Source organism: Camelina sativa, chromosome 19, assembly GCF_000633955.1.
Source record: "Camelina sativa cultivar DH55 chromosome 19, Cs, whole genome shotgun sequence".
Lineage (NCBI taxonomy): Eukaryota > Viridiplantae > Streptophyta > Magnoliopsida > Brassicales > Brassicaceae > Camelina > Camelina sativa.
In genome coordinates this window covers 1,325,112-1,349,251 of record NC_025703.1, presented here as the reverse complement: position 1 = coordinate 1,349,251, position 24,140 = coordinate 1,325,112, and the positions used below count along the sequence as shown (strand labels likewise).

At 36.2% G+C, this 24,140-nt stretch overlaps 6 protein-coding genes across 8 annotated transcripts in view; 1 reads left to right on the top strand and 5 right to left on the bottom strand.

Annotated features, from left to right (window-relative positions):
- The window catches only part of LOC104764020, a 3,693-nt gene extending 2,607 nt beyond the window's left edge, over window positions 1-1,086 (bottom strand). For 2 of the 3 annotated variants that reach the window (XM_010487447.2, XM_010487448.1), the window contains exon 1: window positions 13-1,085. In XM_010487447.2, the coding sequence (XP_010485749.1) occupies window positions 13-678 (666 nt within the window). In that variant the 5' untranslated portion in view covers window positions 679-1,085. Of the gene's footprint in view, window positions 1-12 lie in introns of all 3 variants that reach the window. The other variant, XM_010487445.2, reaches the window with a different exon arrangement.
- On the bottom strand, window positions 2,213-5,109 carry LOC104764019 (5'-adenylylsulfate reductase-like 5). The gene is made up of 4 exons (XM_010487443.2): window positions 4,520-5,109; window positions 3,598-3,779; window positions 3,024-3,148; window positions 2,213-2,884 (listed from the first exon to the last, which is right to left on the bottom strand). Exons 1-4 carry the CDS (start codon window positions 4,685-4,687, stop codon window positions 2,463-2,465), a joined length of 897 nt encoding a protein of 298 aa, XP_010485745.1. The 5' UTR covers window positions 4,688-5,109; the 3' UTR covers window positions 2,213-2,462.
- LOC104767319 (putative F-box protein At1g77650) lies at window positions 5,585-6,862 on the top strand. Its single transcript, XM_010491362.1, has one exon. The coding sequence runs from the start codon at window positions 5,585-5,587 to the stop codon at window positions 6,860-6,862; it is 1,278 nt and encodes a 425-aa protein (XP_010489664.1).
- Window positions 7,236-8,804, bottom strand: LOC104767318 (probable disease resistance protein RPP1). The gene is made up of 2 exons (XM_010491361.1): window positions 8,715-8,804; window positions 7,236-8,534 (listed from the first exon to the last, which is right to left on the bottom strand). Exons 1-2 carry the CDS (start codon window positions 8,802-8,804, stop codon window positions 7,236-7,238), a joined length of 1,389 nt encoding a protein of 462 aa, XP_010489663.1.
- Window positions 11,866-16,425, bottom strand: LOC109125108 (probable disease resistance protein RPP1). Its single transcript, XM_019241361.1, has 4 exons — window positions 15,876-16,425; window positions 14,563-15,703; window positions 14,162-14,458; window positions 11,866-13,373 (listed from the first exon to the last, which is right to left on the bottom strand). Exons 1-4 carry the CDS (start codon window positions 16,349-16,351, stop codon window positions 12,084-12,086), a joined length of 3,204 nt encoding a protein of 1,067 aa, XP_019096906.1. The 5' UTR covers window positions 16,352-16,425; the 3' UTR covers window positions 11,866-12,083.
- LOC104764018 (probable disease resistance protein RPP1) lies at window positions 18,015-21,593 on the bottom strand. The gene is made up of 4 exons (XM_019241139.1): window positions 21,079-21,593; window positions 19,851-20,994; window positions 19,451-19,744; window positions 18,015-19,309 (listed from the first exon to the last, which is right to left on the bottom strand). Exons 1-4 carry the CDS (start codon window positions 21,564-21,566, stop codon window positions 18,089-18,091), a joined length of 3,147 nt encoding a protein of 1,048 aa, XP_019096684.1. The 5' UTR covers window positions 21,567-21,593; the 3' UTR covers window positions 18,015-18,088.

The window sequence follows — 24,140 nt, the reverse complement described above, 5'->3', positions numbered from 1 at the left end:
AAATCAGGTTACCTTATTATCATCGGAGTAAATCTGGAACCTTAGCAACTGGTTCTTGTTCTTAGAAATCTTGATATTGTTGTGTCCGAGAAAGAACACACATACGGTGGCAGCAGCAGCTGCGACACCAAAAGAACAAATTGCTCCAACCCCATTGAGACCAACCTTCCACAGGTTCAATCTCTCACCATCATTATCTTCTTCCTTCAAAATAAGCTCTTTCTTATCTCCCAGGTCATCTCCTCCTTCGGAACCAGAGGGTTTCGACGCAGTATCGTCGATCTGAGGCAGAGGACTCGTGATCCTCGCTGGTGGGTCAATTTTCATGTCGGCAAATTCAGTTTCCTTCGTTATCTTGAAGGAAACTCTAGGTGACGAAACAGAGTCCGCCGAAAGGGTTTGTTTTGAATCCGGATACGGATCCGGTTCAAGATCAGGGTTATTGGGTATCTTCGTGTTGTCTTGATCCACCACCAACAAGGGTTCCCAAGCTATGGGAACTTGGACAAGCTTTTTGGGGACCATTATGGATCTTGGAGAAGACTCTGTTTCGTGAAGAGGATCCTTAGTAGATGGGCAGAGGAAGTAATCCATCACCATGGCTCCATGATGATCCTCTTCATGATCAAGCTCCTTGAAGCTGCTATTGGAGAGTAGTTCCCAATCCTCGAGATCCATATATCTCTCCTTGATCCGATCTTGGGGAAGAGTTAGGGTTTTAGGAAATTAGGAAGCGAGAAGATTTTTGTTTGAGGAAGTGAGAGATCTTTTGAATTATTGGAGCGAAGTGCGTTTGGTATTCTCATGGAGCAACAACATCTCTCTCTCTCTTTCTCTCTCCCACGTGAAGGGGTTTCAAGATCCTTTAATAGAAGACAAGACACAAGATTCAAACTAGTTGCTTTATTAAAAAAAACAAAACAATCAAGAAAAACACATAATTGCTTTAAACTACACAGAAGATGCTTTGATTAATAAGCTCTTTAATGTTGGGAAGAAACAATATCAGGTTGTAAACATGATTGATATTATTCGAAGTGGACACAAAACATACATGATACATGTACGCAAATTTAAATTAATAAAAGTATAGATTTTAAGATGTGGGTGACGAAAGTGAATTTAGAGCTTATCTAACGTAATGAAGTGACAAAAGAAGAAGTGGTCCTTTGGGGACCCATTCCAAGAAGAACCATCGATTGCCTTCTTTGACAAGGTCCTTAATTCTTCTCCTCCATCATAATTGATGAAGTCTTCTAATTTGCTAGAATCCTATAATTGTTTTAGATAGCAGTCACAAGGCTTTGGACAAAAAAAAAATACATAATATATGACTTGATTATTTTTTTCTTTCTTTCTAGAGTCCCCTTTTCGGAAGGACAAGCAGTTAAGATTAGAGCTAGGTAGATTCAGACCTAGCTAATGTCAGTTCAGTTCATTTTCGTAGTGAAACCCATTTATGAGTCGGTTACTGGTTACATATAATGGATATATAGCTAAAACGTTAAATAGTTTTGGATAAGGTCTAGTTTTATTGATGTATACATCATGTTGGAGTAAGGAGATTACGAAGAATCTTTGGTACTAATTATGTCACTAGTAATATAAAAAAAGGTCGAATTACATAGTTTGATGTGAACACACTACCCATATTCCAGATTCAGTAATAATGTGATAGTGCTGGGTTTTATAAGTTTTGCGAGATAAATCGGTGTTTTCATCTCATACTATCTTATTGGTTAGTACTCTTTTATTTGGTAATATTCATTGGCTTATGACTAATTAAAGTTTCTAGAGAAGGTTTTAGAGAATTTAAAACCCTTCAAAAATCATAATTGGAGCTGTGATCTTTTACTTTTTTTTATATATAAAATTACTTCTTATATATTTTTCCTTGAAGAAACCAAAGTGATTATTCTTTTTACCTTTTATTAAAAAAAAAAAAAAAAAAAAATCGAAGCCCTGCAAAAATTCCAAACGTTTCTGCTTTGTTCTTTATTTTTGTTCCCTACTTTTGGACATTTAAGCTCGATTCCTTGGTTTTTGTTTTCATGTTTATGTGGTATCTTATAATGCATCATGCACATGATGATAATGTACCATATCATGGAACCATATAGCAGAACCAACGTAACTCGAACAAGCATTACAAGACAAAGCTGCGTAAAAGATTCAGACAAATTTAGCTGACTCAATCAATCAAATTATTCAGTAAAAGAAATGAGGCCAAAACAGACATCTCAGATTTTATAGAACAAAAAAGGGAGAAAGATATTCACAAACAGAAGCAAAGCTGTTCCTGGATTTACATGCTTTGATGCAGACAAATAAACTCAGAAGTCATATAACATTTCATTAAAGGAACTTTCAGATTTCCAGAACACACTTAAAAGCTTATCTCTTTCCAACGCTGACAAGATATTAGAATATCTTTCAAAGGGCTTTGCTTATAACCCTTAGGATCAGGATTGGTCTGATGAAGTTTGGCCAAGAGAGACAGATGCGAGTGATGAAGCCCAGGCTTGTGCGTTCTTTGCCCTTTCATGGAAGTTCCTCGTTTTGATGAGTCTAAGTTTCAACCATAACCTCCTCACATCGACCATATGAAGACCACGGCTGAACAGTTGGCTTACCTCTCTAAATCTTTCCAGGTTCAGATTGGGAACATAAGAGGCCCATAACGCTCTCATGCGCGATTCAGCTATGGGGAAGACAAGGATTGCCATTTGTAAACAGATAAACAGCAGAGATAGTATCAAGAACGGGTCTTGTTTGAAGATTTCTCTGATAGATGTCCCGTTGCGCAACCATGTGATCAAATTACCATCGCCGGCATCTAAGCCTGTTGGTTCCCCTTCAGCCACATACTGGACAGGTTGGAGACCTGGAAAGCCAAAAAGAACAATCAGTTATTAATAAATCTTTCAACCCGAAATGTGCTAGTCATATCTTGGACATAAAGCAAAGCCTGTTCAGGAAGATTGGAAGAAAACACAAGCAGACTATGTGGTTTGGTGTTTTACCTGTTGCTTCTTCATAAAACTCAATTAGGGATGTAAGATCCTTTCGACCATGGTACCGAGCTTTTAAAGTTTGATTTATCATCAGGATTGAAGGTAAGCTATGGATACCATATCTAGAAAAGACACTGCAACAAAGGAATTGATGGAATCAGTTAGTAAGACAAATGAAAAGGCCAACACACATGAAGAAACCTAAAAGCACCTAGGAGAAAATCCCACTAGCGAGACATTTACACAAGGCAGATAGGGTGATGAATGAAATAGCTAACCTATACTTGTAATATAAATCAAATGAATATTTGCCAATGAAGTGTAAGACAGAGTAACAGCAAACAATAAAATATCTGCTAAGTAACAACTTTATCCATCAGAGTGCGAAAGAAGCACCTAATATGGGTTAAGTTAAGTTATGAAAAATCGGAAAAGCAATTTAAGATGATTAACTCTCAAGTCAACTATCAGTAACAAAATTTCATGATGCGAGTCATTCAATCTACTCCCCTGCTATACTAAGTAGTATGGAAATAGAATAATAGACTATATACAAAAAACAAGACTAAGTAGGGCTTCTTACGAGGGGAGTGCTTGAGAATGCTCCACCGTTAGGTGCTGTATTTGAGGAAACATGGAACTCAACATGTCAAACTTAGGGCGCAGAGCACGTGAGAATGGGCACCAGGAAGCATAAAAGAGTACTGATATATAAGCATTTCCATGGTTTAAAGCCATTAACCTGTCCAGTGAGTCTCCATCTACCTGCATAGTGAAAAATTTAGACACTGCTTTAGTTAAGAAGAAAGCTACAGATCCAACTTCATCCCCTTAGAAGAACCAAAGTCCACCTATTAAAATTTTGCTAAACCATAGTTCCAGACAGAGAAGCTACTACACAGTATGCATTATAAGAGCATTAAACTCTAAACCTAAACAGAGTCTAGATGAAGTTACAAAATTCGGATGGCAAATAACTAAATATGATGATAGTGTTGACAGGTATAGAGAAATGGGTTACGCCTAGTTATACAGATCCTAAACATCTAAGGAAAAAAAGAGAAAGACTTTTCCACTTTCCACAATAGACGAAGGAGCATTGAAAAAAATTGGTAAAGTTTGGCTCTAAGCCTTAACCATCATGCCTCAAGTAAATTTCAATACATCACACAATCGGTCCAATACTTTCAATTCACAGTAGATACGATGATCCAAACTTAAAAGAAAAAGAGAAAAGCTTCAACTTTCACGCCCAATTGCTCCCTAATTGTATAATTGGAAGAGTAAGTCCAATCCGACATATAGATATAAAGCATTTGATCTCTAACAACCCGTCACTGGGAATCTTTCACACTAAAACCCTATGAAGACACGAAACTCATCACAAAGCAAGTCCCAAATCCAGTCGGAATAAGAAAGCTTGGAAGTTGCATAGGAATCATAAAAAACTCACAAACAAACAAACAAACCCCTAGGGTAATGATGATGACAACGTACGTACGTACCTGAATAGGAGGAGTTGGATACAGATAAAGAGGACATTTAGCTTCTAAATCGAACCGGAACAGCTCGAATTCGTAATTGCAAACGGCCCGTGATGAAGCGAACCCGGGCGTAAAGCATGAGAGAGCTATCGCACAGAAGAGGAGAATCCAAACCCGAGGCGAATCCATATGAGAGGTAAATAATAATAATAATAATAATAATAGTACAAAGAGAGCGAGCAAGAAAACTATCAATAAGAGGATCCTCCTCTCAATGCACAAACAACGAAATTGCAAAATTAGGTTGGAGAAACTGCAAAATTGGAGGAGGGAAAGGGAAACCAAGATTATGAAATCAGACAGAAATGATTCAGATTAAGATAAAGAGGAGGAAAGAAGTAGGCTAGGGCTTAAGAGAAGGAGGAGGAGGAGGAGGCGAAGAAGAAAAACCTAATTTTTACAAATTTGGGGGAATCTCTCGGATCACCAAAAACTTTCTTTGAATTTTGTTTTTTGTTTTGGTTTGCGGAAGAGAAACAACTTTAACAGATCGGAAAACGCCAAAACTCTCGAAGGATTTGGTCTCTCTCTCTCTCTCTCTCTCGTTGATGATATTTTGGATATTTAAATAATAAATACCCAACCCCGGCCGGTCTTATAAATTCCATTTATTTCTGCTTGCCTTTCTTTCTTCAATGGGAAAAATTAAATTAATTTTTCTTTTACTAATTTAACATTATCGTTTTACTAGTAGTGTGAGGGAGAAGAAATAAATTTAAAAAAAAAAAAAACGTGACACATTAATTTAATAGTTAGACTAATTTTGTTTTTGGATGGTTTATTTCATTATGGGTTCATTAATTTAATTTACCTCAAAAAAAAAAAAAAAAAATTATAACTAAAAAAATCGGGTTTTGAGTGCTAAATAATGGGGTTATCAATAGCCCAAAAGTCCAATAAAAAATATTATAGAAGCCCAATATGATCAATCTTGTTTCTCTCGAAGCAGCTTTCTTCTCCGCTGTCACGAGATGCATCGTCGTCTCCAACTGAAACTTTGAAGAGTGTTTGTTTTGTGTGTCCTCCATGGCGGTGGCTTCGTCAAAAAAGCTTTGGCCGTGGCTGCCTGTTGAGGTGGTAGAAGAAGAGATACTTGGAAGACTTGGGATCGAGGATGTGATGCGAGCCAAGTCGGTGTGCAAAGAATGGTACGCTGTCTTCAAGGACAAGAGATTCATCTACAAACACTTGGAACTCTCCCAGGAAAATGATGCACGACGACGGTTCATTCGCATTCATCATACTAGTTTTCAAATCATGAATCCGGTGACCCTTGATCTCTTAACTCTACCACTCCCGTCCGAGTTGATTGTGGGTAGTGAACTCCATTATTGTTTTCAATGTGCTATTCACTGCGACGGATTATTGCTGTGCGCTTTTGGTGACGGAAACAAGGAAAGGCGCAAGCTTGCAGTTTGGAATCCGGTTTTAAGCAGCAGCAGCAGCAGCAGCAGCGCAGTCAAATTGATTGAACCCCCCTTGCATGCTTCTTACCAACCTTCTGATAAGTACGGTTTTGGATACGACAATGACCACAACTACAAGGTTTTGAAGTTTCACTGCTACCCAACTAGTAGTGAGTATGAGATATATGACTTCAAATCTAAACTCTGGAGGGTCATTCCTGGTATTACTTCCGATTGGATCGTGTTTTTCAAGTACGTGTCTATGAAGGGAAACATGTATTGGCTTGCTAAACCCAGGAGTGGGCGGGGTTATTCCCAAATGTTCATCCAAAGTTTCGATTTCTCCAAAGAGACATTCAAGCCCTTAACATGTTCTTCTAATTTCCCCGTTAAGATTGAGGTTGATCTGGTCCTTGGGGAGTCTCTTGATTTAGTTGTCTTGTCAAGCTTCGGAGGAGATAGGCTTTCTTTATTGCATCAACACCGCGTTGGACACGACGACACCCCAAGGATCGAGGTTTGGGTCACAAACAAGGTGACTGATGCTGCTGCTGCTGTCTCATGGACTAAGTATTTTAATGTGACTCACCCTCATCTCCCTATATTGAATCCCCATCCCTACGCTAACGGTATTCCCACATACTTTATCCACGAGAAGACCAATGGTGGTGGTGGTGGTCTCATGTTATGGTGCGATAAACTTCTTGTCCAAGAGGAGGATAAAGATGATGTACAAATAATGGATTATGATATTGCTTGTCCCAGCTTTTACGAAATTAGTGAGGGAGGTGAGATCAAAAACCAAGTTGACACAGGACCACTGTGGTATGCACTTGGCCGTAGCACTTTTACATGTGGCGGTCTTTACGTTCCGAGTCTTGTTCCTCTTCCAGAATAAGACGCAAAAATAGACTCTGTGTGTCTTGTTCTCGCAAGAGAGAATTCATGTATGTTCTTTCTTAAGCTTTTGTCATGGTCTTTCTATTGTTATTCTTGTGTTAGCTTATATGCTGTGTGATGAAACTTGTGCACTTCTCTATCTATATGTTAAATGTTTCAACTATAATTTTTTTTTACAATATAGTCTCGTTGCATTACAAAGCAGTTGATGTAATGTGTGTGTATGTATGCGGTTTCTTTTGGATTCATATCATGCCTGAACCGGACTCGTTATCATAATCACACACACATATATACATTCATTTTTGGGTTCAGCAAAAGCCAATTACTGATGGAATTTTAGTGGACCAAAAAAGACTGAATAAGGGACTTTAGAGTTGGAGTTGTACCCCACATTCTTTTATTACCGCTTCATTCCTATCGACTTGGAAATCAAAGAAAAGCTCATTGGATGTCACGTCCACTTCAAATTCAAAGGTGTACAAGTGCTCTTTTAAAGGGGGAGCCAGATAGTGGTGTGTAGGTCTGCAAGGAAAACTGAAGCCACGATCCATGATGCGGTACGATACCTTCATAGCTTTTCTATCATACACCTCTTCCACCTTCTTCTCCTTGACACTTTTATCAAACAGCAAGATGCACGCCTTAAATCTCATGGATGTAGGAAGATGCCTCTCATTCAACCTGATTGTCAAGGAACTTCCACTAGTAGTTCGGTAAGTGAAGTGCGCGGGCACTTCTCCACCAGGTAAGACGACACGGTTAGTACTTGTCCGGATGATGAGTTCCCTCGCTTCTTTATTCAGTTTGAAGCAGTTAACAAAGTATAGACGAATATTTGGATTGTGAAATGAGCAATCGAGTCTTTCTAGTGACTCACAATTTACTGCTTTTAGGTATGACAAGGAATCTGAAAGTTGTGGGAGTGACACCACCTTCTTACATTCCTTGAGCACAAGGCGATCTAGACGAGTGAAACTGCTAACCCATGAAGGAAGTTTTTGTATCTTTGTATCGCTCAAATGAAGCTCTGTAACCCTTTCTAGAGCATGCGGATAATCCTTAAGATTTTCATTGTATGACATTTCCAAGTCAAGAAGACGAGACCACAACTTGATCGACGAAGGCACTTTTTTTATTGCACTTCTCATGAGCCTAAGATCCATAATGTTCGTGGAGATCTCTGGAAAAAATTTCAACAACAAGCAACCAGTGAGATCAAGTGTATCAAGAGATTTCAAGTTGATATTGGTAGGAAGAGCTTCTAACTTTGAGCATCCTAATAAAGTCAACGTTTGCAATTTATGAAGGTTTCCAATAGAGGAGGGTAGCTCCACCAGACCAGTGCACATATCAAGATATAATCCCTGGAGATTAGTGGCATTTCCAATTGATGATGGGAGTTTTACCAGACTTGAACAGCCAATGAGATTCAACCATACGAGATTAATGGCATTCCCAATACTGGAGGGCAGCTCCACCAATCTTGAGCAATCACTAAGATACAATCTTTGGAGTTTAACAGCACTCCCAATGGAAGAGGGGAACTCCACTAAACTAGAGCATTCAACGAGAAATAATTCTTCAAGTTTAGTGGCAGTTGTGAGATCAGGTAGCTCCTTTAGGTTTTTGGAATGATTCAAATACATCCACTTGAGATTTCCAAGCGGCTAGACAAAAAAAAAGAAGACAACATTACTTCCAAACCATTACGATTATATTCAAATAATAACGGATGATAAAACTACTCCTTTTGAAGCCTAAAAGTTGTAAGAAAAAAAAACATATAATACAAACAAAATCAAACTAAAAATTTAAAAATGGGAGAGAAATACATAACAATATCGTACCTGATTTCCTTCCCATAGCTTATGAAGTTTGCTGAACTGCACTCCGTACGAAAATTGGAAGGCAAACATGTCATTGGAAAACGATCCCATTCTAATATTCTAAGTTTTCAGGATAGACAATTCAAACCTTGCGGTAAGCACAATTTGTCGCTCTGGTCACCACGTCGGTAGTAAAATCTTAAGAATTTAAGGTTAATTAGACATTCCTTCAAAAGCTCTCTCACTTAAATTTAATTCTCCTGACAGCTCACATGGGTAGAAATGGATGCCTATAACACTTTTACTACCCTGGTACTTATCAGATAATTTCAAGATGGATGAACGTACTTGTATAGAACCGGAGACGAGACATTTGAACAAGTGCGGTTCTGTAACTCTCTAGCAGGGTTTTGGTTTCTCTGTGAATGTGAGACTCCTAAAATTACTAATTGCATATTTTCTTAAAGTAGAAAAAAAAATCAATGAATTAATACTTCATGTGTATTGAAAAGGTCATTTATCCAAGGCCATAAAATAGTAAAAAATTGTAAAGTCACATATCTTTTTAAGTTAGGTTATGTATTTAGTTTGAAAATGTGTTTACTTTTTTTTTTTTTTTAAATCCATGATATTTTGTTTGTTATTAAATCTTCTTCTTAATCTTTTATTTGTATTAATAGACTATTATATAATGTATTGGATGTTTGAAAGTAAAATAAAAAACTACATGAAAGTTGAAAACTTGTATTAAAATTTTATATAAAAGGATATTTTTAATGAACTAACAAAATGCTAATGTGACAATAAAAAATAGATAGTATGGTATCTGAGAATCTATTTTATGTGTTATGAAAACAGATACGTAAAAATATTTTACTTATGTTTTGTTCATATTTTACATATGTTTTGCTTATTTTTTGTTAGTATCTATTCAACATTTCAAAGAACAAAAAAATGACTAATTTGCTACCATATATAAACAATCACACCTACAATTTATATTTATATAGAATTTAATGTAAACTATATTCAATATATCAAACAATCAAATAATTTATATATATATGATTTTATCATAGTCTTAAAGTAATATAAATATATAAATAATTAAAAATGCATATCATCTACGTATTGTATGGGTAACCATCTAATATATATATATATATATATATCATTTTTAACTTTTTTTAATAACAAAGGTTATATATTTTTTTTTTGCCCTAAGCCTATATGAACCTAAGAAGATATATTTCAAAATAGGATCTCTCTAAAATTGTCGTATGCAAATAATTACTATCGTAGAGTAGTAGTAGTAGTATTCTCCCTGTCCTCAATGCGGTCGAGAATAGCTCAAAGAAAGGGAAACGTTAGCTGGATTGAAGATAATATCAACAAGGCTCACTACGATTATTACTATTGGATTTTAATTAGCGATTTTGAGCTTCGTTAATGTCATCTATTACGTTGTCTGTAGTTGGTGTGTTATATATATAAAAAAAATTTGTATTGTGTATAATGGATTTGGATTTTCTTAGGATGTACAGGGATGATGTTAAATTAATGGGTGTATGATACTAGTATTTGATTGAAGAGAATCAAAATTTTTTATGTGAAGTTGAATGATGAGTGTGAGCAGAGAAAAGAAAAATTCAAAGCTTACTTAGACCAGAAACATTGTGTATGACTTTGACGCTAAGAGCCAAGAGGGGGCATCCACAACCTTCCTATGACTATATTGATTTCTCCACTTGTTTCTGTTCTGATCTCAATCACAGCTGATTTTAATCCTCCACTGGTTCCATTCACTCTTGCTTCTATAGCTCTACCGTTTCCTGCAATTTGTAGTAACATTACTACTAATAATAGTAATAATGCACTTACCTAATTTAGTTATTTTCATGTTCCATCTAATCTAGTTCTTTATATAACATAAGAAAAATGATTTCTGTCTTGTTCCCATTCTCTCTAAATTTTTTAATCTCAAATTATTGTGGCTCAACCTTAATTAAGGATGTTAAATATGCATGTTTGCTCTATATATAAAACCGAAACACAAGCAAATGAGTAAAATTGATGAAATCAAATCACGTGAGAAGTAATTTTTTAAAAAATTCTTCACGATTAAAAAAACATAAAATGATAGTTTTGTAAAAATGTTTGGAACCATTCTTTGACCACAATATTTTTATCTTCTAGTGTCAAGAACCTTGACACTTGTAAGTTGTAACTTGTACTTAGAAGGTTGTGACCATCATTTATGTATTTGATTTATGAAATTACCCGATGTAACAGCTAAGAAGACAAGGAAAACAGACTTCATTGACATGTTCACCATTGTTTTACTCGTAAAATTAGTTATTACAAAAATATGTTAAAGATAGTGGTACAGGTTTTTTCGTGGAACCATTTTTATACAATGCTCTCGCATATATCATATTTTTGTCAACAATGAAATCTTTACCAAAGTAAATGTAGAAAATCATTAAATTCTACAGTATCGATTTGTTACCAAAATTATATAAACGAAATTGACTTTCTTACAAAATTCTTATAGAATGATAAGACCAAAACATCAGGAGATTGAACGTAAGAAATTAATACACTTTGACTAAGGTTAATTAAAACCCCCTAAATAGACATTTGCATAAGGTCTTTGACTCTTTGTAATTACTCTTTGAATTTAATGAAAGTTTGATTTGCAGAAAAAAAAAAAGACATTTGCATAATACGCTTTGATTTGTGTGGGATTATTCCATCGATGATTTTTTTTTTTTTGGACAAGCTCGATCGATGATTTACTAAGTTGCATAATCTTCGATAATAACATGGGGGAGATTTTAATGATTTTGGTAACAAATCAATAATAAATATCAAAAAACATGGGACAAAGACCAAAAAGATCTCCAACTTTTTCTAAATGGCGGAATCAACATCAACTTTTGTGTTAGCAAAATAAAAATTTCTGTTAGACTGGAAATTAGTCAACATTAACATCGGTTAACACTACACGTTAATTGCGTTCATACATGATTAGAAAGTTGTATACTTGTATCCTCTATGATCTGATTACATCCTTAATTTGAAATTATTTTTAACGGAGTAGATCTATATACAAAACTGTTCTAACAATCTTTAATTCATAGCGGACAGTTTCCAAAATAACGACTAATGAATACTACAAATTAGTTGTCAAAGTTTTGAGTGACACCAAAAATAATTTTTGAATAAACAATACCAACCGACATAAATTCACATGTCAAAGGATTCGAGTGGAAGAAACGAAGATATATATATAGCAAAGATATATACCATATACATAACCCAACATCACAGAAGGATAATCAAACAAGATTACATCATGAAAAAATGCACATCAACATGAAGAGAGACTTAAGAGAGTTGGAGTACTCCACATTCTTTTACCTCCCATTCGTTACTGTAGACTGTGAGTTCAAAGCAAAGCTCGTTGGAAGTCACATCTACTTCTAAATCAAAGGTGTACAAATGCCCTATAAATGTTGCAGCGCAAGGTATATGGAGGTGTCCCGGTGGGCATGGAACAATGAGGCCATTCTGTTTGTCCATGACCTTAAATGACACATACATACTGTACGAACTATAAGGAGGCGCATTGTGGACCTTCTCAACCAGCATAATGCAAGCCTTAAATCTCAAAGATTTATCAAGAGACCTCTCATCCAGCTTCACTGTTACGCTACTTCCAGTAGCTCGGTGACTAAAGTAGGCAGGCACTTCTCCACCGGGTAAGACTGCTACTGGACGATTTGATGCCTGGAGGATGACATCTCTCGCTTCTTGATTCAGTTTGAAGCATTTATAGAAGTTGAGAGACATCTCTGGATTACGGAAAGAGCAATCTAGTCTCTCTAGGGAGACACAGTTTTCTGCATCCAGAAACAAAAGGGAATCCGGAAGCTGTGGGAGTGATTCCAGCTTCTGCGATCCGTTTAGTAAAAGTCGACGTAGACGAGAGAATCCTTCGACCCACGGACCAAGCTCTTTTATACTTGTATCAGTTAAGTGCAAATCTGTGATACTGTCAAGAGCATGTGGCGAGTCCTTGAGGTTTTCGCAGTATGACATATGCAATTCTTCAAGACGGGACCATGACCTAACCCCCAAGGGAACTTCTTCTATTGCAGTCCGAGTGAGATGAAGTTTTTTTATGTTTGTGGAAATCTCAGGAAAAGTTTCCAAGACCGAGCAATTTCTGAGATGCAGTTCCGTAAGAGACTTCATGTTGATGTTGATTGGAAGAACCTTTAGCTTTGAGCAACCATTCATAAACAACATCAACAATTCATCAAGGCTCCCAACTGATGAAGGGAGCTCTATTAGATTTGAGCAACCATCGAGAGTCAGATCTTTTAGATTAATGGCTTTTCCAATGGAGGATGGGAGCTCCACAAGACTTGAACAGCTCTTAAGACTCAGTGTCTTAAGATTAGTGGCATTCTCGAGGGAGGGGAGCTCCACTAGACTTGAGCAGTCGTCTAAAATCAAGATTTCGAGATTAGTGACAGCTGAAAGATCAGTAAGCTTCACTAGACTTGAACATCCTCCTAGACGCAAATCTTCCAGGTTAGTGGCAGTTGAGAGATCCGGAAGCTCCTTCAAGCTTTTAGAACTTAAATTCATAATCTTGAGATTTTTAAGCTTCTGTGGAAAATAAAGCCAACAACATATCGTTAATTAATAACTAATACTGTACTCCCTTGTCTCAGATAACTTTTTTTGTTTCATATTATAAATGTTTCCAATCGCTTTTATAAAACTTTTGGATTATTTATATTATGCAGTTTTGTTAAGATTAGTTGAATTTTTTAATAGTAGACACTTAATATGCATGGTTTTAAATTAAAAAATTAACATATAATGAAACAGGTATATCAAAATTATTGAAGTAAAAATAGAAAAATATATTTACAAAAAACAATTATTTTGAGAATTTTTATTTTTATTTTGAATTACTTATTTTTGAATAAATTAAAATTTTAAATGATATTATCAACAATAGTTATATACTTTTTTTGATTCAAAATTTTACGTACAACTATAAAGATAGTAAACTGTTTTTTTTTTATATTTTTTTTTGTTAAAGTTTTAATTACGAATTTTCGTTATATATTTTTAAATTTAGTTATTTTAAATTAGCCACAAAATTAATGTATACTATTTTGATTTATTTATTTAAAATAATGCTTGAATCAATAAAAGGTACTATGGTGACGTTTTTTAAAATAAAATTGTAGTTTTTAAATCATTTTAAAATTGGGTGTGGTTTTCAATTTTTTCTTGTAAAATGTATCGTTTTTTTCTTGAACAAAATAAAATAGTATATTATGTCGCTCTTTTTCTAGCTAAACATTATACCCGCTAAAAAAACAAGAGATTCAAAATAAAACTGAAAATAATACATGTTAGATTATATAAAAATGTTTGCTTACTTTATTTTTGTCCCACAACTTCTCAAGCTTGCTTCCCGTCATGGTTAGACTGATGAGGGACTGTGGATAAAAATTAGAAGGCAAACATGTCATAGGATACTGATCCCAATTTAGTGATATAAGATTTCGAGATATGGAGTTCAGACTTGGCGGAAAGTGCAGTCTACTGCAATCACCACCAATAGTTAAGAACTGGAGGTTAGACATCCTTTCAAATGCTCTTTCACTTATATAAAATTCTTCGTCCTCAGTCATAGACGATAATGTGAGTTTTATGCCTATGACATTGCTACTACCCTGAAAAGAAGGATACAATTAAATAAATTAGAGAGATGGTTAGTCATCAAAGAAACTCAATTTAGGGATCATTAATGCAATTAAATACCAATGTTAAATCTTACAGCTGTATCATCACTCAGTACTTCACAAATATCTCTTTCATCATGCAAAAACTGACGTTTTCCAGGCTTACGAATGGAAGGCTTACTACCATATTTTCTTCTCACAATTTCTCTTCCCAGTTGGATGAGCAAACTGTCTATCTCTAGAGATCCGAAGACAATGGATATGAGAGATTTCTCCACTAATACCTCAATCCCTTGCCTAAAGTTTGAGAATGTCTTCTTCGGAAGAAAATCTTCTATTTTCTCAATTTTTCCATATGGGAAAAGGGAAGTTAAGAAAAGAAATAAATATTTATGTTCCTCACATAATGCATCGTAGCTGAACATTAAAACACTCTCGATTTTTCCATCAAGGCGAGATCTTAATGTTGGTAGTGCCTTTTGCCACTGTTGCATGCACATTCCCCGTAGATAAGAGCCAATAACTCTTAGTGCCAAAGGGAGTTTACCGGCAAGATGTATAATTTCCCAGACCAAATTCTCGAAACCATCTTTAGGAAATCTTTGACCAAAAGCATACATACAAAAGATTTCTTTAAGCTCCTTCTCTTCAGGGAAACCGACCTTGTAGATGTCGTTGATACCATGTGCCTTCAAAAGATTTGGATCTTGCGTTGTAACGATGATCCGACTACCGGGACCAAACCACCCAGTTTCTTTTGCTATGGCTTCTAGATGTAGAGACTGATCAACGTCATCAAGAACAACCAGAACTTTCTTGTCCTTCACCTTATCTTCTTGAGCTTTTAAATGAGGACTCTGTATATTCTTGTGGTTGGTTATTTGAGACATGAAGTTTTGTTGCAAATTATCCATCTTAGCAGCGTAGTGACCTGAACAAAAGGGTATTGCATACGTTGCTCTGACATTATCTAGGAAGACGCTCTGCTGAAATTTATTGTTAGATTCAAATAGTTGGTTAAAAAGACATCTGACAATGGTGCTCTTGCCAATCCCAGGAGGACCCCAGATCCCTATCATCCTCACTTCATCTGACTCTAGACATAACAATTGTTTCAATTTCTCCATATGAGCTTCCATCCCAACGAAGTCGTCGATATCCCTTGAAGGCGTCGAATTAATCAACTTATTCGAAACATCAGTGGCAATATCTTCGATCATTTCCGCTTCAGTAGCCCTAACAAAGTGATCATCAGAGATGAATACTTCCATTAACTACTAACCCAAAAATCACATACGAACGAAATCTTTACCTCCAAAAATATATCTACTGTTTAAAAGCTATAATTGTATATAGTTTGATGTATTCTGAAAGATTAAGAGCACAATAAAAAGTCAAAATGACGAACCAGTTTATTGAATGGTAACCAGCGATTGTGGCCACTTCGGTCAGAGCCTGACTCCATTCCCCAATAACCTCGGTTGTTTTACCTTCACAAGTTTGTCTGAAGACTTTCCCAAAATCCCCAGCCTGTTTCTTGACGTCAGTTGGATCCACCTCATAGAAAATGGCCATCACTGTTTGACCCAAATTTTTCTTGCACTTCATAATCTCGGTCAATTCGTCAAGACACCACGGCGAAGAAGCGTATCTTTTCGAGAGCAAGACAAGTGCGATCTTCGATCCTTGGATCGTTTTTTGAAGTTCAGGGCCGATAACTTCTCCTCTCACCGTATCGTCATGAATGTATGGTTCGATTCCTTTACGTCTGAACTCCTTCCAAATATGACTAAGAAAAGATTTTTGGACATCTGCACCGTGGAAGCTCGGGAAGACATTGTGTAACCAAGTGCGATGGAGAGAAGATGAAGAATTTGAAATCATTATTTCTTTCTTTTGTTATTTTGACGTAAGAAGATGAGAACCAAACTGCAGAAGAAAGTGGAGAGGCGCTTTGTTTTTTTGGTCAACAGATGGAAAGGGCTTTTTATTGTGAACAGAGAAGACTTGTTATTAAACTTTGATTACTCTAATATCCTTCTACGTTTTGTTTATTACAAATAATTCCCCCTACTTTATTACTTCTATGATATTGAACCCTATAAATCCATACCACGCCACATGACTAATCCAAAATGATTTGTGTAGCATGTTGGTTTCAAACTAAATCGTAATATCCAATTTAGTAATAGATAAGATGTAAATTTAAAAAAAAAAAAAAAAGGATGTAAATAAGGGACCAGGTTGGTAACAACGTGAAGATATTATAATATCCTGATAATTATTTTTGTTATCTTGATAATTACTTCACAGTATGGGGGGCTCTTGTGTGATTCTGTCAATGATATAGAGGTATATATTTTTATTTCTCCCTAGGAATTTAAAAAACATATGCGTAACTCGGTCGCCGATCTTTTTTTTTTGTTTTGGGGCCAATTAACTTCTTTGTTTTGCTCGAAGTCTCAAAAGAAAACAGCCAATTAAAAAAAGACAACTTCGTTTAAAACATATATACTCTTCTCAAGTTGCTAAAAGTAATTTACCAGTAATTTCCAAAGTCAAAAGACAACATGGGTTTTTAATTATAGGCATAATAACTCTTGTCACGTTGCTAAAAATATAACTTACCAATTACATTTGAAGTCAAACAAAAAGAAGCGACTTAAAAAAAGATAACTTGATCATTTGTATAGCTCTTTTATTCTCAACATGCTAATAGAATATACCAAAAAGAATCGAAGTCACAGCCAAAAAGAATTAGCAAGTTGCTATAACAAGCAAGGGAAAAACTTTCTGAAGACGTTAAATATAACTACCATTTCAATACACGCTGAAATGTATAAGCACTCGAGTTATTCTTGTTGAAAAGGAGTTTCATTTCAGTTTGAGGTTTTTCTTTGCTTGGTTTTAGGAAATGAAAATTCCCAGCCAAAATGAAATTGAATCCAGTCGTCCACCATGAATTGATTTAGCACGGTTTTAATGGTGTAATATGAGACTAATCTTTTCTCTCTAGCTGTATATAATGTCATGTTATGTAGCAAAGGAAAGGTTACAAAATCCTTGCAGCCCAAGAAATCTCTATAGCTTCTGCAATGTTTTCGGGAGAATATATTAGAGCTTTTGTAAAAATAAAAAAAAAGCTTTTGTAAGCCAAATAAAAACCACAATTTGTTTTTTGAAATCGTGTACGGAAGCTTGATTTCTTCAGATTTTTCGTAACTCTGTTTCACACAGAGTCCTCTGTATATATAGTATACTATGTGACTTCATACTTCATTCCTCTGTTTTCAGACTTCTGTACCATGGGTTTCATACTTCATTCCTCTGTTTTCAGACTTCTGTACCATGGGTTTCATACTTCATTCCTCTGTTTTCAGACTTCTGTACCATGGGTGGTTTGTTAGGGGAACATTTTCATATATCTGGCTGGGTTAACTTAGAATTTAGAAAACTCATAGTCTAGATATGCTACGCAAGAAATGCTAAGCTATGTTAGGTAAAGACATATATATACACATAAGCAACATACATAACCCACAACACATAATGATAATCATACAAAAGTACAACATAAAAATGCACATAAACTAATCTGATGTTATCACTATACAAAGAAACTTAAGAAAGTTGGAGTACCCCACATTCTTTAATATCCCATGATTTACTAAAGACTGTGAATTCAAAGGAAAGCTCGTTGGAAGTCCCATCTACTTCTAAACCAAAGGTGTACAAATGCCCTGTAAATGTTACAGCGCGAGGTAGAGGGAGGTGTTCTGGTATACATGGAACAATGACGCCATTCTTTTTGTCGATGATCTTATATGACACAGACGTTATCTGCACACCACGAGGCTCATTGTCAACCTTATTAACCAGCACAACGCAAGCCTTAAATCTCAAGGGTTTCTGAAGAGGCCACTCATTCAGCTTCACCGTTACGGTACCTCCAGTTGCTCGGTCACTAAAGTAGGCAGGCACTTCTTCACCGGGTATGACTGCAACTGCACTATTAGATGCTTGGATGATGAGATCTCTCGCGTCTTGATTTAGTTTGAAGCATTTAAAGAAGTTGAGAGAAGTATCTGGATTGCGAAAGGATGAATCTAGTCTCTCTAGGGACTCACAGTTTTCTGCATCTAAGAGCAACAGGGAATCCGGAAGATGTGGGAGTGATACCAGCTTCTGTGATCCGTTTAGTAAAAGCCGACGTAGACGAGAGAATCCCTTGACCCATGGACCAAGCTCCTGTATTTCTGTATTAGTCAAGTGCAAATCTGTGATACTGTTAAGAGCATGCGGTGAGTCCTTGAGGTTTTCACAGTATGACATATGTAATTCTTCAAAACGAGACCATGATCTAGTCGCCAAGGGCACTTCTTCTATTGGAGTCCCATTGAGCTTGAGAAGTTTAATATTCGTGGAAATCTCAGGAAACGTTTTCAAGAGCGAGCAATTTCTGAGATAAAGTTCCTCAAGAGACTTCAAGTTGATGTTGATCGGAAGAACCTTTAGCTTTGAGCACCCATCCATTGTCAACTTCCATAAATTGTGAAGGTTTCCAAATGAGAAAGGTAGCTCCACTAGAGTTGAGCAATTAGCGAGATTCAATTCCTTGAGAAGAGTGGTATTTCCGATGGAGGAGGGGAGCTCCACAAGACTGGAACATTCACTAAGATGCAAACTCGTAAGATTAGTGGCTTCATGGAAGGAAGGGAGCTCGACTAGACTTGAACATCCAGTGAGATCCAATACCTCAAGGTTAATGGCATTTGAAAGATTAGGAAGCTCCTTCAGGTTTTTGGAATGACTCAAATTCACCCACTTCAGATTTCTAAGCTGCTGTACACACATACAAATATATATATATATATATATATATATACGGTTAGTGGATGGTGCAATACTTGAAGATCATTCCACTTTTGCAAGCTAAAAAATTGTCTGAAATATCAAAAACATTAGATAAGTTATTTTGCTTACTAGATCTCCGCCCCACAACTCCTCAAGCTGGCTCATCTGCATGCTTAGGTTGATGAGGAACTTCGGATCAAAATTAGAAGGCAAAGATGGCATTGGGAAATACATCCAATTTATATATCTAAGCTTTCTAGATATAGAGTTCAGACTTTGGGGAAAGAACAATACATCGCACGCGCCACTGATTCTTAAGAATTGGAGATTAGACATTCTTTCAAAGGCTCTTTCACTTATATCAATTTCGTCGTCGTCGGTCTCAGATAAACTGAGATCTAGTCCTATAACACTGGTACTATCCTGAAAAAGACACGGACGTGAAAAATATATTAGAGACGGTTAGGTTATCAATTAAATAGACTCAGTTTGTAGGGAGAAGAAATATGCAATGAAATAGATAACTTACTGCTGTATCATCACTTAGTACTTGAAAAATATCTCTTGAATCAACCAAAAACTTGCGTTTTGCAGGCTTGCGAATGGAATATTTCCCAGGTTCAGTACCATATTTTTTTCGCACAATTTCTCTTCCAAGTTGAACTAGCAAATGATCTATCTCTAAATATCCAGAGACAATGGATACGAGAGATTTCTCGACTAAGACGTCAATCCCTTGCCTGAAGTCAAGAAACGTTTTGGCAAGATAACTTTCTATAATCTCAATACTTCCAAAGTTGAAAAAACAAGTTAGATGAAGGAATAAATCTTTATCTTTCTCACACAAGGCATCGTAGCTGAACTTTAAAACAGTTTCAATTTCTATGTCAAGGCGACTCCTTAACTCGACTAGTGCCTTTTCCCACATCTTCTCGCAGGGGGATTTCCTTCGAAAATAAGAGCCGACAACCCTTAGTCTCAAAGGGATTTGACCAGCAAGAACTGTAGCTTCTCGGGCAAGCATCTCAAAACCATCTTTAGGGGAGTTTTGTCCGAAAGCATACGTACAGAAGATTTGAAGAGACTCAGTAGAAGCACCAACCTTGTAAATATGATCAACCCCATGAGCCTTCAAAAGTTTCAGATCTTGTGTTGTAATGATAATCCGACTTCCAGGACCAAACCACCGAGTATCTTTTGCAATGGCTTCTAGTTGAACTAATTGATCGACGTCATCGAGAATAACAAGAACTTTCTTGTTCTTGAGCCTTTCTTGTGCAACTCCTAAATGACGAATCCTGATATCCTTTTCGTTGATTATAAGAGACATGAACTTTTGCTGCAAATCCAACTTTGTAGTGTAGTCATCTAAACAAATTGGTGTTGTATACATTGATTTGATATTCTCCATAAAGACACTCAACTCAAAGCTGCCAGAGTATTCGTCAAAAAGACATCTGGCAATGGTGGTCTTACCAATCCCATGAGGACCCCAGATCCCAATCATCCTTGCTTCATTATTATTAGAGTCTATGCATAACAACGGTTTCATCTTCTCCATATGAGATCCCGTTCCAATGAAGCCGTCTAAATCCCTTGATGGCGTTGAATTCTTAGTCAACATTTTCAAAACATCAGTGGCAATATCTTCAATCATCTCTGCTTCAGTAGCCCTAACATAAACAAATAAAAGTGGGAGATGAACAATCTTGTCATTTAACAAAAAAAAAAAAAGCTACAAATCCAAAAGGACGAACCAGTTGGTTGAATGATAGCCAGCGATTTGGGCTACTTGTACCAAGGCATCTATCCATCTCTCAAAGTGCTCCTTTGTTTTAGCATTACAAGTTTTTCTAAAGACTTCCCCAAAATGCCCGGCCTGATTCTGGACGTCAGTTGAATCCACTTCATAGAAAATAGTCATCACTGTTTGACCCAAATCTTCCTTGCACTTGATGATCTCCGCCAATTCATCAAGACACCAAGACGATGAAGCGTAATTACTCGAGAGCAAGACAATGGCTATCCTTGATCCTTTGATCGCTTTTTCGAGCTCAGGGCCGATAAATTCTCCTCTCATGATATCATTATCAATGAATGAGTCAATTCCTTTGCTTCTTAGCTCCTTCAGAATGTGACTAAGAAACGATCTCCGGACATCTGCACCGTGGAAGCTCGGGAACACATGGTGTAACCAATTACGACGCAAAGATGATGATGATGATGATGAAGGGTTTGAGTTCATTTTTTTTTTTTTTTAAGATGGAGAGAGGGCTTGTCCTCGTCAACAGATGGAAGGAAAGGGCCTTTTTATTTAATTATTATGGTGATCAGAGAAAGAAGACGACTCGTCGTTACAATTTGATTACTCTAATATCCTTAATACTTTTTTATTTATTACAAACTCCCCCACTACTTTTAGTTTTATCCAAACTGGGGATCTTCTGTCAATGATTGTTTTTTTTTCCTTGGAATTTACATATATGCGTTGTTTGTTAAACAAAACAAAAAAACAAAATTATTTACATATGTAACTCGGTTGCCGATTTTTTTTTGTGTGGACGTTTTGCTCGAAGTCAAACAAAAAAAAAGTCAATTGAAAAATGACAACTTCTTTTATTAAAGCCTATAATACTCTTCTCAAGTTGCAAAAGAATTTACCAATATTTTTCAAAGCCAAACAAAAGAAAGTCATACTAACTCTACCAAAAAAAAAAGTAAGTCATACTAAAAGAAAAAAAAAAAAAAAAACAACCACTTGGACTAAAAAACCTATATACTCTTTCGGTCTTTCCCAAATCCATGGCCACTGATCGATTCGCTCGCTTCCTATGCCACCGCCGTAGCTATAATAAATCTCGTTTCTGCCCCTTCAAAGATTATCGGAAACCAAAGGACAAAACTGGAAATAGCCAAAAATATATATATATATATATATATACATCCGGATAATTAAAGTTCGGGGTAGCCAACCACGGTAACGTCGTCCTCATCAGACCTATTAACTTTCCGATTTCTTTATTTGTTGTTATTCTTCTTTCAGGAGAAATGTTATCATCGACGCCTTGAAGGAAACAGTTCCATCTTTCAAGACTTTTAATGCTGGCTCATGGACGTTAGTTGGATTTGCGATCTACGTACGGTTGTACAAGTAATCTTGAGATTTAGTTTTCTACCAGGTCTTTGAAGTCAAGGAAAAGGTGGATAGAATGGTATGAACTGTTTTCTCTTTATTTTTAATTCATAAGGGGGGTACATGGAGAAAGTTCTAAAAGAAAGAGAAACAAATTGAATCATCCATATACATTGAATTGGTCAAACCACCTAGGGTTAAAAACTACTGTCAGGCTATCTGCAGATGATCATCATCCTTGAGGAAAGTATTTTCAGGACAAGGGATGGTCAAACCGCCCATGTGGTGATTGAATCCGAACTCTTCTTCAGCCTCAATGAGAAGATCTTGAAACAAACGCTGGTTCAAGTATGAGACTGGCATAATGTGTCTCTGCATGCTTCTTTCTGGCTCTCACCTACGTACAGTGCAAGAAACCCTTTTGGTGCTGAAGTTGCTTTGTTAATTCCTACTACAGAGCGACCAAGAATCTTCTTTGAACCCAAGAAACCTCTCACCAAAGCCATTTTCTTTGTCTGAAAGTTGTGATCTTTGAAACTTCTGATGTAGGATTGATCAGAGAAAAAGATTCAAAGTGTTTAATTGCTTCTTGTTGTTGATGGTTGTTCTGTTTTGGGCCATTATATATAGATCTATCAAGAGTTTCAAGGGAGTTACAAAGACATAGTTTCACATGGTTCTGTCTTTTCAGATTTCTAAATGTGACATGCTGTGCTCTTGCTTCTTCATATTTCCAATAGGACTCTGTGGCTGAAATTGAGTTCTCATCGCAAATCTTTTCTATAAAAGAAAACTTATGTGGTGACTGGGGACATGAAGTTCCTCACCAGCAGAACATAGATTCTTTTCACTTATTAATTTGTTTCTCAACCATTTTCAGAATCGGATCACATGACAATGCTATAAAAGTTTGCTTGGCTTAATTAAGTTTTTTTTCTTCTTTTCTTTTCTTCATGTGATGTTGATGTGAGGATGAAGAAAATCAACACGTATCACTGGAGGGTCCCAAGTATATATGAATGATCAAGTATCACTGTGAAAGACAAAGTCATATGCTTCAGCTTGACTTAATGAGAGACAAAGGTAACTTCACATCATCAGGAGTAGCATTAAATCTTTTTGTCTTCATGATAGAACAGAGTGATTTAGAACAGACACTTCAGCTTCCATGGCGTCCCAGGTTAGTTTAGGCAATCACTCAGATCCTCCTATCAACTCAATTTCAAGATTTGCTGTAATGAAGAGATCTTTTTAGGACCTTTTACATGATTGTAGTAACTGATATTTAGATTGCTAAGTCATCCAGTGATATATCTTTGTTTAGTCTGTTTCATACTCGTTAAAAGTATTGGATCAAGAAAAAAAGTTTCCGCAACTTGAAATGATTTGATATTTTGTTACACAAAAATGGCATTCAAATTCGAAATTTTCTATTCCTCTGGAACAAACTCTATCAAAAAGAAAAGAGGAGAAAGAAAAAAATGTCATCTCTATTCACATCGAATACTCCTCCTCTAGCTAGTAAAAATAAATGTGTTAAATGTTTATTTGTTGGATCATCATCTTCATCCTTGGAGCTGAGACGTTATACTGATAAAAGTATCTTCAGGACAAGGGATTGTCAAGCCACCCATCGGATGGTCAAAACCAAACTCTTCTTCGGCTTTACTTAGAAGAACTTGAAAT

Bases quoted from the DNA above. Each gene is read 5' to 3' on its own strand.
- LOC104764019 (XM_010487443.2), bottom strand. From the start codon at position 4,687: ATGGATTCGCCTCGGGTTTGGATTCTCCTCTTCTGTGCGATAGCTCTC. The intron at 3,780-4,519 runs GTACGTACGTAC...TTCACTATGCAG, and splicing joins ATCCAACTCCTCCTATTCAG to GTAGATGGAGACTCACTGGA. The intron at 3,149-3,597 runs GTAAGAAGCCCT...CCTTTGTTGCAG, and splicing joins CATTCTCAAGCACTCCCCTC to TGTCTTTTCTAGATATGGTA.
- LOC104767319 (XM_010491362.1), top strand. From the start codon at position 5,585: ATGGCGGTGGCTTCGTCAAAAAAGCTTTGGCCGTGGCTGCCTGTTGAG.
- LOC104767318 (XM_010491361.1), bottom strand. From the start codon at position 8,804: ATGGGATCGTTTTCCAATGACATGTTTGCCTTCCAATTTTCGTACGGA. The intron at 8,535-8,714 runs GTACGATATTGT...TTTTTTGTCTAG, and splicing joins AGCTATGGGAAGGAAATCAG to CCGCTTGGAAATCTCAAGTG.
- LOC109125108 (XM_019241361.1), bottom strand. From the start codon at position 16,351: ATGATTTCAAATTCTTCATCTTCTCTCCATCGCACTTGGTTACACAAT. The intron at 15,704-15,875 runs GTTCGTCATTTT...TCACTTTGTTAG, and splicing joins GGTTACCATTCAATAAACTG to GGCTACTGAAGCGGAAATGA. The intron at 13,374-14,161 runs GTAAGCAAACAT...TATTTTCCACAG, and splicing joins AGTTGTGGGACAAAAATAAA to AAGCTTAAAAATCTCAAGAT.
- LOC104764018 (XM_019241139.1), bottom strand. From the start codon at position 21,566: ATGAACTCAAACCCTTCATCATCATCATCATCATCTTTGCGTCGTAAT. The intron at 20,995-21,078 runs GTTCGTCCTTTT...TGTTTATGTTAG, and splicing joins GGCTATCATTCAACCAACTG to GGCTACTGAAGCAGAGATGA. The intron at 19,745-19,850 runs GTAAGTTATCTA...TGTCTTTTTCAG, and splicing joins TACTAAGTGATGATACAGCA to GATAGTACCAGTGTTATAGG.